General features: G+C 40.7%; 1 protein-coding gene across 1 annotated transcript in view; it reads right to left on the reverse strand.

Moving 5' to 3' along the window:
* KCNB2 (potassium voltage-gated channel subfamily B member 2) overlaps positions 1–16438 on the reverse strand; it is a 307740-nt gene extending 291302 nt beyond the window's left edge. The window contains exon 1 of the mRNA XM_023751907.1: positions 15860–16438. Coding sequence (XP_023607675.1) covers positions 15860–16438 — 579 coding nt within the window. The remainder of the gene's footprint in view (positions 1–15859) is intronic.
* Positions 16439–18336: the final 1898 nt, after the last annotated feature.

Consider the following 18336-nt stretch of genomic DNA (forward strand, 5'->3'; position numbering starts at 1 on the left):
AAATATGTATCATGTGTCAAAACATTCAAGATGTTGAGGAGGAACTTATGAGTACACAATAGGAGACACTCCTTCCCTAAGACAAATGTGCTTAGTAAGTACTGCCTGTCTTATTCTCTCTGGTTAAGAAGATCTATTTTTAATCCTTTAGTGCCACCATAAAAGACAACTAGATCTTATGATATGCTAAGTGTAGTGGCTTTACATGTGAGGAAGATGATCTATTCATCTCTTTGGGCCAAGTGGAGTTACTTCCGTTCTCAGGAAAAGTCACAAAATGTGCATAAATCCAAGATTTGAATTAAGACAGACATGGTGTTTTTATGTAGAAATAGCAAGATAGTCTGAAAAAAATTCTTTTTTTTATAAGCATAACCAATGGACACAAGACACTGGGGGGTAGGGGAGGCCAGGGGAAGGTCAAGGGGGGAAAAAAGGAGACGTATGTACTACTCTTTGTAATATTTTAAGCAATAAAACAAAATTAAAAAAAAGAAATGATCTATTCATCCTCTAGTGAGGACAGGAGGACTGTTCGCCCACTGGCACCAGACCAAGCCCTCCTCCCTCGCTGACACACATGCTACATTTTATCTATGAGCTACCATTGGACCCAGCAATGCCTCTTCTCCGTATCTAACTGAAAAATTTGAAAACACTCATGAAGACATATGTATCCCTATGTTTATTGCAGCATTATTCACAATAGCCAAGACATGGAAACAGCCTAAGTATCTTTCAACCAATGATGGGATAAAGAAGATGTGGTACATGTGAACAATGGAATACTACTCAGCCAAAAAAATTATTGCCATTTGTGACAACATGGATTAATGTGAGAGCATAGTTCTGAGTGAAATAAGTCTGACAGAAAAGGACACGAACCATATGATTTCATTCATATGTGGGCTCTAAAACAGAAAGTAACAAGTGAACAAACAAAACAAACTCACAGACACCGATAATAGAAGGGTGGTTACCAGCGGGGAGGAGGACGACGAGAAGGGTAGAGGGGATATAACATGTGGTGACAAAATGAGACTAGACGTTAGGTGGTGAGCATTCAATAGAATATACAGATGATGTGTTATAAAATTGTATACCTGACACTTATATAATATTACTAACCAATGTTATCCCAAGAAATTTAATTAAAAAACAAAAAGAGTTCCCAGAACCTGAAGTTCAGCTAAAATGAGCAATCTTAGCAAAGGAGAGCGTCTGAAAGCTCGCCTTCCAGCCCCCCTGCGGCCTCTCTTTGCATACACTCTGTGGCACACAGAGCAGCCTACACGCGAGAACTTACACAATGGAAAAATGGAAACCCCACAGGTATGGTTCTCAGCCTATTTCAAAAACATAAAGCCATTTAAACAGGTCAGATAACCAGCTTCCTTAAACTTCCTAAAACAAACCTAGCATTACTCAGATCTAATCACCTGGATGAGACAGTCAACCTCTGTGTATGTTGTTTAATTTTCACAGGGAAGCGGAAATATTGTGAAACATTTGGTCTTGCTTTCATGTCTGCCCTTTGGTGTCATTCCGTGGCAGGTGCTAAGCATTTGGTGCGTACTGGAAACTGTGCTGGTGTCAGGAATTGAGTGAAGAGATGTGGCCTGCACCCTCAAGTGCGACAGCCTAGCTGGGGAGATGAGAACAACACAGAGAGAATCTCTCTAGATTACAAGAGAATAAAGAGCTAGGGACAAACAGAGGGGGAGTCAGTGCACATCACAGGAACAGGGACATATGGACAGAAAAGGAGCAAGGGGCATTCCAGGTCAGGAAAGCCGTGGTGGTCACAGAGCCATGAATGTGCCAGCTGTGTCCAGGTGTGGCTGCAGCAGTTTACAAGGCACCCTGGTTCAACTCAGAGAAAGAGATGTCCCCTCCGGATAGATGTAACCACGTGGAAAGACTGCCTGTTGAGTGCAGTGAACCTCTAACCCAGAGCCCCGTCTTCAGGATGCTTTAGATACAGTGATGGCAAACCTTTTGAGCTCGGCGTGTCAGCATTTTGAAAAACCCTAACTTAACTCTGGTGCCGTGTTACATATAGAAATTTTTTGATATTTGCAACCATAGTAAAGCAAAGACTTATATTTTTGATATTTATTTTATATATTTAAATGCCACTTAACAAAGAAAAATCAACCAAAAAAATGAGTTTGCGTGTCACCTCTGACACGCATGTCATAGGTTCGCCATCACTGCTCTAAAACAACGGAGCATTATGTACAGTAAGTCCTCACTGAACACTGTCCCCAGCTTCTTAGAACTGGGTTGAAACAACATATAAAGAACACTTTTTACCAGAGGCTCATTGATATAAACAAGAGTTACATTCCTACAGCATCTCATCAACATTATAACGACACAACCTTGAACAAAATGGCATTATTCAGGGACCTGCTTTATGAGGAGTGATAAGATGTGGGGTGGGTTTCGAAGGTTGCAAAGAGTCTTTCACTCGAGGCTGAGGAGTCTGAACCAGACGGCAGGCAATGGGAAACCACTGAACTTCATCATTCAGAACGACCCCTTCAGAGGCACATTTGTGGCAGGTAATTCTCTTGGCTACATGGGGAAGAGATTAGAACTGGAGGAAAATGAAGTGAAAAAGGCCAGTTAGTGACATCGCTACTATCCAGTTATGGGATGACCAAAGCCTAGATCAAGGCAGTAGATCCAGTGGTTCCCACTGAGTAGACAGGAAGGGGATAAGTAAAGGAAAAGAGGTTGCAATGGGGACAAAGTATAGATTTAGGGAGAAATGAAAGCTTGGTGGCTGTCATCTGAGTTCAAGATTCTGAAGGTGCTTTCATCCATTTGCTGAGTTCAAGATGGGGACCACTGAGGCTTGAATTTATGATTGGTCGCTTGTCTGCATTACAGCAAGGGGGCACTGTAGTAAGATGATTACAGTTATGAACCAAAGTCTTCAGTGGATATTGGATAGTGACAGGAATATTGGACAATGAGGATCAAGGAATGATAAGCACAATGGACAGGAAGAATTGTGGGAAATCCAGGCTTTGGAGAGACTTGGTACAAAACCCGTATGCCACACTGTGAGGGACAACAGACACAAATTTGATATTTCTGGGTGTCACCTCTCTAACCTGTAAAATGGGACTAATGATGTCTTTCTCAAAGGGTGACAGGAAGTAGCAGGAGGCCAACTATGGCCCCTGGGCCAGACCCAGTGGCTGTCAGTCATACTGGAATCCAGCTACACCCACTGGTTTATGTGTTGTCTATGGCTGTGTTCACCCTACAACAGCAGAGCTGAGTAGTTGCAACAGCGACCTTATGGCCCACAGAGCTGAAAATATTTACGATTTGGTTTACAGCAGACATTTGCCGACCTCTCTTATGAAGGGTCAATATGAAAATCCCAAATTCAACGGATGTCACACGGCAGACGCTCAATATTAATTCTTTCTCTCCTGCTCTTTGAGGAAGGTCATACCACTATAGAAAGGACAAGAAAATGTGCCCCTTACTTCATGACTCAGAACTGCAGGGAACAACGTTCATTTTTTTTCCAGGTTGTGAAGGATGCAGTCTCACTTGAAAAGAATTGATCTTAGAATTAGAAGACAGAGTAAGAACACTCTGATGATACTAGGAAGTTACATCTGCACCTCACAGAGGACTTTGAAAAACAGAAGCTAACTGAGCCTTGTGAAAAGCATCTGTTACTGGATTAGGTATCAATTAACCACATTCTCCTCCTCTAGAGTCAAATTTCTGCTAAAAACAGAAGGCTCTGGGGGTAGTGACAACTATTATGAGAGATTGGAAAGCAAAACCAGTTTAATCGGCACAGCCAGAGCTCAAGGATTAGGGGAGAACTTGGGATGAGTGAAGAACCAGATGTTTTCAAATGGAAAGGAAAAGTACTATGTGGATACTGGTTTGAGAGTCTAGGATAAAACAGTCTACCCACTCATAGATTCTAATGCTTTGGGATAAAGAAAAAAATGGCTGTTTATAAATTAAAGATAAAATAAAATTCGGATCTTTTAGGATTATTTACCTTCTCTAGTTTGCACTCTTCATTACATTCAATTTCACGAAATTTTATTAAATAGATATCGTCTCATGAAAAGATTTATAACCAGGATAAACAAAAATGTGAAATCCAGTTGGGGCCAAAGAAATTCAATGGGCAATCAATAGTTGCTCATGTACAACATGGTGATGGGAGTTAGTAATACTGTAATGCATATTTAAAAGTTGCTAAGAGAATAGATCCTAAAAGTTCTCCAAATAAGAAAAAAATGTTCTGTAACTATGTATGGTAATGCATACTAACTACACTTATTGTAGTGATCATTTTGCAATGTATGCAGATATTGAATCATGATGTTGTACACTTGAAACGAATGTAAGGTTGTATGTCAGTTATACCTCAATAAAAATATAGTTGTTCAATGAAGTGTAACCAAAACATCCCCCCCACCCCCCTGATGAGGATGGGACAGGAGCGCTGCATGGGAAGCAGGCAGTAGGACAGGGTTTCTTCTGCATCCACTGGAAGGGCTGATTCAGGTGAGGGAGCTGACAGCAGGTGTGGAGAGAAGAACAGGAGAAAGTGAGCCTCCTCAGACAGAGAGGAAAGCAGAAAAGAGCTTGAAGAAGTGATAAAAGCATTTCTTCATTTGGGCTGAGCTACGATGAGAAAGGCATTTTCAAAGTACCCACTGGTGTCCACATGGTGCCTTGAAGAGCCATTTCTGTACTAAAACTATCCCATGAGGCTGCCCCATCACAGCCAGGACAGAATGTCTGATAAACAGCAGAGCCTGTCATCTAACCTCCAGACTCAATCTTAGGTGTACCCAGGAGAGACCTGTTCATCAACGCCACGGCATATGCTGGATAACTTCACTAAGGTAAACACAGACCCAAAGCAATTTCTTCTATTGTAATATAACCTTTCTTTCCTTAAGCACATATATTGTTCAAAAATAACAGAATGGTTTGCTACCCTTTAAGCCACCTCATGCACAATCTATATGCAAAACTTTGAAAAAAAGTATGTGTGATTAGCACTTTGTAAACACTCCATGAAATTGAAAATATTTATAATAGCTCATGAGCTAGATATGAGTTTGAAAAATTAAGAACAGTGCTTACAACAGATTTCTACTTCAGATTTTAACATTACTCACAATGAAATTACTTTACTTATATAATGCAATTAATTTTCACACCTGCAGAATTCATTTAAGAAATATAATAAAATGTGCTAGTTTTTATTTACATAGCAAATATGTAATAGCGAATTCATGTTGTACTAGATTCTAGCCTACTATTTCATACCTTCTTTCATTCATTATAGTTCATTTCATCTGTGGCACAGCAAATTATCACCTTTTGAAAAACAACATTGCCTACCAATGTTTTTCTGCTAAATGAAAAAATGCATTGAAATAGAACAAGCTGCTCACTTTAAGGATATTACCCAGGGCCTCTTGCTAGTCTCCCAAAATGGAAATTTATATCAATGAAATAATCCTAAGTTATCACAGCACAAATCTGTTGCTATACTTCATAGATAGTGGCACTGAGTTATTTTTCAATTCACCCAAATTCTGGTTGAAACTACATGCTCAGACACCAAAGTTCAAGTTAGGTAGCTCCACACAAACTGTTGTGAGAGATGATGTAAGTCTAAGAATTAAACTAAAAATTTGAATGTTTTATTTAAAAAATCACGGTGGGGGTGAGTGGGTGGGTGGAAAGAGATTAACCGAAGAACTTACATGCATATATGCACAACCCACGGACACAGACAACAGTGCGGTGGAGGCCTGGGGTGGGGTCAATGGGGGAGGAAGGGGGACATTTGTAATACTTTCAACAATAAAGATAAATTTTAAAAATCTAATTTGAGGCACACCTTTGGTTGAGGATATAATTTAGATGACACCGGTTAGACACGGCACGTCAGTAGTCAAAGCTGCACTATATTAGCTCTATTAGTGATTGGAAGGCTGGGAGCTCTTTGAGTCACGTGCAAGCATCCTGACGTTGGTTTTGGAGCAACCCCATTCGGAGCTGTGCGGGTTACTCGGCTGTTCTTGGCATTGCTGTGGTGTAGGCTAGAGAAGCTATTTAAAGTGGCATTCAACACTTGTGGTTGTGTCAGGAGTGACTCAACGAGACATAAGTAAAAGCATGAAATCCAGGGTGGCAATGACCTCTTAGCATTGAAACAAAACCCTGGGAGACGAATGAAAATGCTTCTTCCTGCTATTTTTGTAGCAGTGGAGCATTTTCCAGGGACTTCATGCCTGATCAGGTTATCACAAGTTTATATTCTGAATGAGCTGTCTTATTTGGATGACAAAATTGCATTGAGCCTGTTATCAAATACAGGTTGAAGTATATTGCTTTTTTGCGCAGGTCAGTTATTATATAGCATGCTCTAAATGGAGCAGTGTGTATGAGTAACATGCATCTCACACAGTGTGTATGAGTAACATGTCTCTCTCTCTCTCTCTCTCTCTCTCTCTCTCTCTCTCTCTCTCTCACACACACACACACACACACACACACACACGCACACGCACACGCACACACACACGAACAGAGTTAGTTCAAGTACCACTCAGTGAGGGCTGCTGCTACCTGGTTCTCACCGCCCTCCACCAGACATGGAAACGTGACTACAAATACTATTACAGTGGGGCCTTGACTTAAGAGTGTTCCGACTAACGAGTTTTTTGAGATACCAGCTGTCTCTCGGCCGATTTTTTGCATTGAGTTGATAGAGTAACTTGAGTTAACGAGCTCCTTAATGAGCTCGGTCTCGGAACGAATTAAACTCGTAAGTCAAGGCCCCACTGTAGTTGGATCTATCTATTTCAGGCAACTGTCTTTCAATTAAAACTTTATAAAGATATTAAAAGGGATGATTTAAGGTCAAAAAAATCCATTCATTTTTATGCATTAGCAAAGGAGTTAATGTAAACACAGATATATACAAAGCCCAAACTACATGGGTGCAAATCTGGTATAGTTCTGAGGTTAGCGTTTAGTGCCTCCTGGAAAAGTTTTAGAGGGATGATAGCAAACATCTTCCTCTTCTACTTTTCCATTACCTGTCTCTGTGCTGGCCACTACACTTCTCTCTTCCAACTGGTCCATGTCCAGCTTCTTTATTCTAGATCAGTTATCTCTGTGTATCAAGCTGACCTACCAATTAATTGCAAAGAAGTCTTGGTCCCTCGAATCCTTCAAAGTTCTGACTGTAAACTATGAAGTTATCTTCTACTTTGTTCCAGGAGGTATGGGGAAGGAGGAAGCTGGGTGAAGGGCTGGATGTTGCTGAGAGGCACAGGAAGTACAGCTTGCCTCCAATGTCCGCATGGGGAGCATGCTGGCTGTCACAGCCTGGGGGCTCTATCCTTCTCTGTCCCTCTGCAGAGAAGGATTAGGATGAATGACCACCAGGCTGTTGGTGGGCAAGAATGATTTCCAGGCTGACTGCTACCTTAGAAAGCATCTCTCACTCAGTCTGGCTGGTGGGGCTCAGTGGTTGAGCGTCAACCCATGACCCAAGAGGTCACAGTTCGATTCCTGGTCAGGGCACATGCCAGGGTTTCAGGCTCAATCCCCAGGAGGGGGTTTGCAGGAGGCAGCAGATCGATGATTCTCTCTCATCATTGATATTTCTCTCTCCCACCCTCTCTTTTCCTCTCTGAAATCAATAAAAAGTAAAGTAATATCATTAAAAGATTCTCTTACTATTAGCATTTCTAAATAGGATATTTTTAATGACGGATGTATCCTGAGAGCTTCACCAATCTCTACCGTACCATAAATCTCCCCTATAAAGAACAGGAACATTTAATGAAAGTTGGTATATGTGTCAATAAGGAGAAAAAACAAATTGGTTTAGGCTAACACCAGTGGGTGGCCAGCTAGGCTCACTCACTATCAAAGTCACTAACTCCTACAGACCAACCTTACATTATCAGAATTCAGATTTATGCCTCAGCACATTACAGATTCTTGACTGTCAGGGAACTCCAGGGTTATTCTCAAATTCAGTGAAATCTCCAATGCTAAATCAATGCCAAAACAACAAAATCTGTTGTAATCCAAGGTGACTTTGTGAATTATTTATTAGCAGCTGGAGTGGTGTGTTTTTTTTCTGTATAATCATGTTTTGATTAAAAATTATTCCAGCAATTCTTTTAGAATCAACTTTCTAAATTATTTGGAAATGTCCTTCTTCATCAGAATGGTCATTTCACAAGGATTTACAAACTGAGTCTCCATGTTCAAAATGCCTCTTACCTGGGGTCAGTTAACAGTTTTCATTAAGGCCAGAGAGGCAAATTTTTCTAATACAAACACATCTTTTGTTTATGAATTTTAACTCAATTTTAAATTGTAAGATTGTTGTTTTTAATTAAAATTATTCAAAACATTTTTTTTTAGAAAATGAAGCATTCCCTCGTATTACTATGACAATTTAAGATATATTTCTTCTAGTTCTTGTTTTTGCTTTGAATTCTTTTACTGTCATTTTATTTGAATTATTAATGTAAATATTTTTAGTGAGTTGCCTCTTTTGGAACAAAGTGAAAGTGTAGAGAAATAAAAAATAAATGGAATAACCCAATATAATATTTAACATTCATTAAATATTCAATATTTTATGTCATTTTTAATATTCAATAAAACTGGCTAATTTAACATTCCATAACAAACAATTTCATATTGATAGGTTCTCTGGGAAGAGATTATTTCATTTAATTCTACATGACAAATTTTTTCTGCAAAATATAAAAGCACTAGTAAAAAGAAAAAGATCAGTGACAGTCAAAATTGCATCTTCTCAAGTTCAGTTCCAACACAGCTAACTGCTATATTACCTGAACCACACACATCACAATGCTGGTAGTAATAAGGGTGTCCTGGTGCTCTCAAGCATGTTGGGGGCAAGTTAAGCAGTAACAATGTACATAAATCTGGAGAAGGCAATGAGGAGCCATCTCCCTGAATAATCAAAGCAGTTGCATGACTGTACTTTCATGAAATTATTAAGTGAAAATTTCAGGACAACATTCCTCCACTCGCCCTAACTGGTTTGGCTCAGTGGATAGAGCGTCGGTCTGCAGACTGAAGGGTCCCGGGTTCGAGTTCGGTCAAGGGCATGTACCTTGGTTGCGGGCACATTCCCAGTAGGGGGTGTGCGGAGGAAGCTGATTAATGTTTCTCTCTCATCGATGTTTCTAACTCTCTATCCCTCTCCCTTCCTCTCTGTAAAAAAATCAATAAAAAATATATTTAAAAAAATTCCTCCACTCAACAACATAAATGTTTAATGGTCAATAATATTTGGAAGCTACTGAGATCAAGGCACACACACACCATGGGAATTTTCTTACAAACTGTTAGCATTTGGAAAGTATTTGTTTTCTTTAAAAAAGGGGGGGGAGAGTTAATGATAAGAACACTTAATCTAAAACATTATTCAAACCGTTGTAGAGTCTTCCAAAGTAGAGTGTTAAATATTGTGACCATTCCTTCATAATACTGATGCCTACCTAAAATATATCATTCACTTTATCAAGTGTCTCACTCGAAATAAAGAAAACAAATCTGTTAATAACCCAAGCAGTGTACATGGATTTTCAAGAACAGAAAATGTCAATACTGCCAATGTACTCTGTTTTGTGATAACATTAGAGAATGTAGGTTTTTTATTACTTTGAAAATGATAATAACTTATTGAGATGAAAAATCCAACATGAAGGGAATGTGAATGTCTTCTTTTAATATTAATGGACACCAATGATTTTTTCAACACAGATGGAAAAATGGCTGGAAAATTAAGACCGTCCCTCTTCAAATGTAACCAAGAAGCAAAGAGGAAATGAAAAGTGCATGGTTCTTGGACAGTTTCTTTTTTCTTCTCTTCTTTTCAAAAAAATTCACATGCAAGGTGATCATATAGTTTATTGTTCAAAGTGGGACTCTTTCCAAGAGCGAAAGGAGACACTGAATAATTAGTCTAGGACAAAAGGCATTGACCAGTAAAGCCAGACCTATGGCATCGCGCCCAAGAGGATGTGAAGGTGAGCTTTGCAAGACTCTTTCCTTACCCTTCCCTCTCTGATCAAAGGAGGCCAAGTGGACAGATTGGTGCAGTTTCAGGCAGCTTTTTGGGGAAATCAGAGAAGCACGGATCTAGAAATAGGATCACAGGAGCTAAAGAATAGAATGTTTGAGATATTTTAATCAAATTCCAATGTTTTCTATCTTATTTGTTTTATTTTTTATACCTAATTTATTTCAGGCTTTTAAACAGTTTATCTGCATAGATTATATATTTTAGAAAGGAGAAAAGAATGTATCTCCAAGCTGAATCTTCACAGACTGGCCCTTTAAGCTATGCCCTGTGAGCACGTGTGGACTATTTTGCCATGTTTCATGTTATGGGAAGAGCACAAACCACCTAACAGTACAGCTGGGATGCAGACAGGAAGGAGCAGGGAGGAAAAAGTGAGCAGCACAGGAGCAGCATGACGGGCACACTAACAAGGCCACCGCAAGCCTAGACAAGAACCTGAGCCACTCAGCACGAGGTGCCTCCATGTGGGGAGATGTCGGTGAGCGCTCACACTGCATCCGCTCATTTTCTGGAGCCCATGCCCGGTTCTAACGGTTACTGTTACTGCTTATCACTAAGAAAGTCTTCAGAAAGCTAAACTGGGCAGTGTTGTTGGCTTGACTGTGTGGTGTGTATATATGTACAACATGTGACAAATTCTGTTCTTGGACTAAAAGGAAATCACTTACGGCTCTGTTCCAATACCTTTCTTTTTTTCATTCAAAGCATTAGAAGAACTGACCCACACACTATAAATAGAATGTTACGCATTCTTTTCCCCTTGGTGAGTACACAGGAGTCCTTGTTTTATTTGGATTTATTTTCATTTTACTATTTCTGTGACCTGAAAGGCACACACTCTAATTTAGTTAGAAGAGGGAGTGTGGTCCTCAAGGACTTACCACCAGCGGGACACCCAAGCGGGCACCTCCCCTGGGAGACTCACACCCACAGGGCTCTCTGGCTCTCCGGGAATCGGGAGTTCCAGGGGCAGAGTCCTACTCCTGCCACCACTGGCTTCCCTCTTGATCTGAATATGACTAAGGTCTCCGACCCTTCCCATGCCTGCTTCAGGTGCTGCGCTGGGCCGGCCACGTCGATGGTTGTGGCCATGAGGCAGGAAACACGGTCATCTCTCCCCGCTCCCCCCACTCCATGCAGTTTCCATAGAATGCTGCTGCCAATGAAGTAAATTGATTCTTGTGGGGGGAAGAGATCTTAGACATTCCAATAGTTTGTAGCCCTCCAAACTCCACCCTACCTGGCAAATATTATTCCTTAGTGTTTAGTCTTTCCCTTTAGGGAGAATTTAATTTAAATTTTCTTCTCAGGGGGCCATTAATGAAAAAAGATTGAGAAATAATTCTCTATCAATCATTTTCCCTCTCCTGAGCTAGGGAAGGGACAGGGAGGGATGGAGGAACAAAGAATGGGGGGAAATGTAAGAAGATGAGGGAAGAGTCCTCAGGTAATAGTGGCAGCTGTGGATAAAGAGGGAAGTTGGGGAGAGGGAAGCAGATAATAAAGTGCCCCCACTCAGCCCTGGACCCTGGCCACCAGGGATGCTGGTGGCTCTCACTGTACTGGTTCGGATGAACATGATGCCTTGGGAAGATTTTGCCTCATGTGGTGCTTATCCCATAAGAGCTGCTGACAGATGAGCTTCTTGGCCTGACACTTGGCATTGTCCCAAACACCATGTCCACCTACGTGTCTGGGTTCCTCACTGGATTGGCTTGAAGAACTGCTGGTTGACTTCCTGTGTTCTTGACCTTCTTCAGAGATGCAGAGTGAGGGTGCCCGTGACACTGAGGAGTCTAGCTCCTTTCAGCTAGCAGGCGGGCTGTGCCCTTCCTGGTGGCTCTCTCCTCACGGAGGCTGATAATACCGCATTTCAACGCCTGACATGCTTTCCAACACCTGGAGGCCTGATGTCGCGGTGGCAATATTTACAGACAAACAGTTTCTGTGGTTCCTTTGGGAAGAGGCCAACAATAAGGGAAAAATGTGTCTGATCCAGAGGCTGACTAAATTGCCCCAAGCTGGAGGGACATACAGGGGCAAGTCAAATTCCAGCTCACTGCCCAGGAAACTGGCCGCCGGGCAAGCCCATCTCCTGCCCTTGCATGTTCCCATGAAAGGCATCCCAGAGCCAGCAATGGCACGTCGTGGCAACCCTGCCATCTGTGCCAGCCCAGTGTAAACTCTGTGCATTACCTCTCCATGAGGGTGTACATACAGTACACATACACACACACACACACACACACACACACACAGTCCCAAGGACTGAAGATCCAAGTCTATCTATCACACAGAGATAAACTCCTGTCGCACTGCCAGACCATCCCAAACCATAGAAAATTATACACTAACAATTTCTATTAGCCCTGTCATTAATTTGTCAAAAATACAATTACATTCCACGGTATTTTGTGTATATGTAAAAATGTTATTTTGTTTAATGCAGTCATTTCAAATACACTGAACTTTAAACTCTGTTTTAGCATTTTTTTTTAGTTACTAATATGCCACAAAGTTCAATCCATAGAGTGACATCAAGAAGCATGTTCTGTAAGAGCCAAATTGTTATTGTCAAAGATCACAGCCAAAGCCAGAGGATGACAGATCAATGGGCCCCGCAGTAACTTTGGGTATCACAGCGGACGCACACAGCGTGGCTGAAGAATTACTGATTAATTGATTACTGAGTATTCATTCCATGTTAATGAATAGCTATTTTATCCTATTGTGGAATATTTGATAGAAAACATGACGTTTTTCCTTCTATGCTAGGGAACTGACAAGTACTCTCATAACTTTTATTCTTTATTACAGAGATATTATAGATAAATTATAAAATATAGACAAACCAAAAGAAAAATAAACAAATCTTTTCAAGGATATGAAATCCTTGTTTAAGCTAAAAGGATGTATTTTTAAGTTCTGGAGAGAAGGGAGCGTCTTTCTGCCTGTGTATTTTAATGTCTGCAGTGCACAGAGAACATTCCATATATTTTCAACCGAATCACCAAACTGGATGAACAATAATTGAAAAGGCAAAGCAAACAATATTCTCTTCCAATCTTACCTCCTAAGCAAGTTAGGAAAATACAGAGATTACAAATATCCCAACACATGAGCTTCATAAGCATAAGATCCTGATGTGGCCATATTATTAATAGCAAGGGCTTCAGCCATGGGCAAACTACGGCCGGTGGGCCGGATCCGGCCCGTTTGAAATGAATAAAACTAAAAAAAAAAAGACCGTACCTTTTTATGTAATGATGTTTACTTTGAATTTATATTAGTTCACACAAACACTCCATCCATGCTTTTGTTCCGGCCCTCCGGTCCAGTTTAAGAACCCATTGTGGCCCTCGAGTCAAAAAGTTTGCTCACCCCTGGGCTAGAGTATCATCCCACTGCAGCTTTAACAAAATAATTATTTCAATTGTTCCTAAGTTGTAAAAATACTATTCGTACAAACCTTGCATTAGCACCCCCACCACCAAGGATTATTCTGGAGAAATACCAAGTTATAGACTTGAGAAGAGTACAGGAAAAGGTAGTGGTTCAGAGAAGGCACCATACAGAGCTGTTTTCCAAAGGTTCCAAGCCTCAGACAAATGAACAAAGCCTTCACTAAGCGCCATATAATCAAATGTAAAGAATTTCCACAATATTTCACCATTCAAACAGAGAGGAAAAGGCAGACACTCAAACAAACAAACACAGACCCTTTATGAAAACTTAGTAAAGACTCTACTTAGGTTAGCAAAGATTTGCTTAGCTCGATTAATAATTTGGAAACAACTTTATTATTTATAACTGCTTAAAAATTTCCAACCCAGTGGCCTTAGCTGCTGTGTGTAGTTTGAGAGTAAGTGTCTTCTCTGTGCGTACATAATTTGAAGGAAGTTTAAGCAATCTAGCTGATACACAGGGGAATATAATAACATATTGTAATAACCCATTATCAACATTACCTTCTTAGATATTAAGAGAAGGCTGCTGCTTCTAAAATTTGGAGATTTAATGAACTGCCCCATCTGGGAAAGAAAGTTATTGACCCTATTCCATCTTTACTAGAAATTCTTCAGAAAAAAATATGTGTATATTTAAAAAAATTTTCTATAGCAGTACTTAATTTTAGATATGGGTTAATAATGCTGTTATAAGCAAATAAACTGCATTAAACTTTCAAGTTTTCTTTGATTTAACTGCATATTTTCACATAATTGGCTAACTCCCTCTGGAACAGTTGGTGGAATGATGATTTATCTCTCAATTGCCTAAAGACTTGCAAGAATTAATTTAACACCCAAAATACTCCCTTAAATCCAGAGCTTATCTCATTCATCTTCAAAATTCACTCCATATTTTTAGGAGTAACTTTCGGCCATAACTAAACACTTTAAATTGGAAAGAGCAGTAACCTTTAAACCAAACCCCACAGATATAATACATCTATTTCTTTCTACCAGGGAAACAAATGATTCATAACAAACAAACCTTCCATTTGCCGCAAAATGCACATTTCCTCATTAGGTATGACAGAAATACAGTTTATTTCATTTAGTAAAGTAAAATGCCTTTAGAAGTCAACAAGACGCAAAACCAGACATGTCAAATGAGAAATTTTATGGTCATCTATTTCCATTATTTATATGTCGCAGGTTATCATGTGAAATCCTAATTTCAGTCAAAAGGCGCATACAGAATATTATAGTTTTTATTCTTTACTGCTTATAAGAAAGGATAATTGAAGAAACTGTAAGTAATTTAAATAATTCGTATGAGGACACACTTTTTTCTTTATTCCATATTCCATTTTCATACAAAATATCAATACTATATTTCTGTAGCTGAAGATGAGTCTTTTGACTTCTTACTCATAATTTATATTGCAATATAAAACTAAATATATGGGATAAAAATCAGTGTAAACCTCCAAATAAAATTAGATAAACAGAAGCACGCAGTTGAATTAAATACTGACATTACTGGCAAAAACCAACAACACATTTACTCTGAGATTTGGATGTATGCAGGCACAGTGGAAACATATGAATTTATCTTCATTTTTGGCAAACACTTTATGAGCTCTGAGATACCTCAGTTGTGGAAAGAATTCTACCCCAACAGTCAGAAACATCATTGTCAGAGTAGACTCACAAGGAGAGGTCAATGGGTACATCTGGACAGTGACTCGTGCCTTACACGGCTTAATAAGACAGACCTTAGACCTTAGCCCATGTGAGGGGCTGCCAGCCCTCTGAGCTACACGTCCTCTCCTTCCCTGCCTTCTAGAGAACCAGGCCAGGAGGCACCTCCTCCATGCTCAAAGACAACACCTTGCCTTTCCTCAGGATGGGCCTGAAGACTCCCTGCCTGATGGATCTGAGCTAGTGATTTCTCCTCGACCTCCAAGACATCAACACACAGCGCAGGGCAACCAGACTCCTCCATTCTCTGTTGCCCAGACTGTTCAGACATAATAACATCTATGAAAGAGTAACGCCATTTGATGGCATTACACAGGCAGAATAATGCTACGTGACTAAATAAGATTTTGGAAAGAATTCCTCGCCATCTCTGTAGCCATGTTTGTTCTGCCTTCCCAAGACATCATCAAGGAAGAAAACCACACCCTCTGGAATGTAGGCAGCACCTCCCCTGACCACACACCGCGAAGCGACGCCACGCTTTTCTTACCTTTGCAGCCACCGAGGAGTTGGGTTTCTCCAGCAAGTCCCACAGCTTCTTCCTTTTCTCGGGGCAGCAGGTGTTATCGAATTCTTCTCCCTCCCGCTCTCGCATGGTCTCTGCCTCACGCCTCAGTTCTTCATTCATTTGCTCTTTCTTTTGGTGATACCTGGCTTGGCAACAGGACTCCAGGTAGATCTCATCAATGCCCCAGTAATCTAGCTCCTGGCCGAAGGAGAGAGCACACATTTCTTCCATCATATGGAGTTTCCCTGTCCGGTAGAAATTCAAAATGGAAGTGAAGGCGCCTGGATGCCGATCAAAGAAGTACTCATTTTCGTTCAGGTTGTAGTCATCGCACACCTCCAGGAGGCTCTCGTGCGTGTTGCAGTCTCGCAGCTTCCCCAGGCGTGTCCTGGGCAGTCGGTCCAACGTTCTCCACAGGACCTCGTGGTTCAGGCCCCCCACATTGATTTTGACTCTCCGTGAACACGTTTTGCTCCGGACAATGTCCACAGGTTCTGGTGGAAGAGAGAGTGTTGACCTTGAAGTCTTCCTGTTTAACCCCGGGGGAGCCTTTTCTGCCATTTTGAACTGAACAGAGCCGTGGAGCCAGAGTCTTCAACACAATGAGCCGTGGAAGGTCAGCTAAAGTGACATCCCTGTGAGGCGGGCATTTCCACGGCCACACTGGAAAAAAACCAACAACCATCTGGTTACTTGCACTTTTCCTAAAGCATGTTCCCTTCTATGGGATCACTCTGTTATTATGCACAACAAGGAGGTATCTTATTAATATTATGTATTTATGGGGATGTGAATCTTTGCTTTAAGATACAAGTCAGGAGAAGACAACAAATGTACTACGCAAAAGAGGCTGTATATTCAAATTAATACACCTATAGGTGGGCAGCTCCCAGATCGGCCACCAAAGACCTCTTTCTCAAGCTCCAGACTAAAATATCCATGTGCTGATCACCTCTTCCTAGATAAACCTTAAACTAAACCAACCATACCTCCAACTGGCCACACCAGTCCCTGTTCCTGCTCCACCTAGATTTAGGGCCCTCCGCACCCCCATGCCCAGCCACCCAAAATAGAACTCTGAAAAATCCTGATTAATCCATCCATCCACATCCAAATAAGTACTTGGTCTTACTTAACCAACTGTACCTCCTAAATATGCGTAAGCCCTCGCCACCATTGCCCTGTTCCCATTACCCTTTGAACCATGATGCTGGTTCAAACCCTCAGCATCTCTTGCCGGCATTTTTACATCAGCCTCTTAACTGGATCCCAAACTCTGGTTTTGTCTACCTAAAGCCCATTGTCCACACAGTCACCAGAAAGACCCATTAAGATACAAGGTTGGCCTTGCCATGCTTTCAATCCTACAAAGGCTCACTGTTAATAGCAGTGCAAAGTCCAGTTAGCCCTTAGTCCAGTTAAACCTGGCCTACCTCTTCACCCTCACCTCTCATCTGTCCCTCATCACTACATTCCAGCCACCCCAGTGTGTATTCGGTCTTTCTTCATGCTGTGTACTGGAAGAGCCTCCACTTTTCCCACTTCTTTTTGACTAACTGCTGCTTGCTCTTCCAGACTCAGCTCAGACATCACCTCTTCCAGAAACCCTCCATGATAACCCTCCTCTAGGAATTCTCTGTGAATGTCTCTTCTATTTCATCATACCACTGCAACAACGCCTTTCCCACAGGATGTTGGGTGCTCTTGAAGACAAAGACTATCTTCTCTGTTATTATGTCCTTATCACTGACCACAGTACCTATATATTGTGAGGGTTTTATAAATGATAAATAATGAATCAATTCTTTGTTTTCAAGAATATGGCTGACAAAAGATCTAGTAGGGCTAATGTATATGGCCAGAAAACACCTAAATGGAATTATTAGGATCAGTTGCCAAAAAAGCAAAGTATCTATGCTTAGGTTTGTGTGGATATAGGATATCAGTGTACATGTGTATATGTCTGTGTGTATATTCTTTTTTTCCACATCCCTTTTCTCCTTGTACCAATCTTTAAGGCATCGCTGCTCTAACATTCCTTCTTGCTGACCTAGTATTCTTTATTCTGACCTACAGAAGCAAGCCATTTTCTTATGTGATCTCCCCCTATAATGTTTTGCTGAGATTCACAGAACTTCAAGAAATTCATCCAAAACACCACTTTTAATGAAAACACCACGTTTCACACAGTAAATGGTTTATACCAGTGATTGTTAACCGTGTGCTGCAAGAATTTTTTAAACATGCAATTCCTGACTATTTAGTCAGGAACACTAACCCCTTTTTCCTTAGATTGTTAAATTAAAAAAAAATTACAACAGCCAATATGACAATAGTCATCCGGTGTGAATGAATCAAAATTACACCTTTTTTTTTCTGTCATAGCAGCAGAAACTACAATATCTTTTTTGGTGTGCAGCAGGATTTTAGTAATTAGTTTATGTGCCATGAGATGAAAA

The sequence above is a fragment of the Myotis lucifugus genome, unplaced genomic scaffold (genome assembly GCF_000147115.1).
Source record: "Myotis lucifugus unplaced genomic scaffold, Myoluc2.0 scaffold_27, whole genome shotgun sequence".
Classification (NCBI taxonomy): domain Eukaryota; kingdom Metazoa; phylum Chordata; class Mammalia; order Chiroptera; family Vespertilionidae; genus Myotis; species Myotis lucifugus.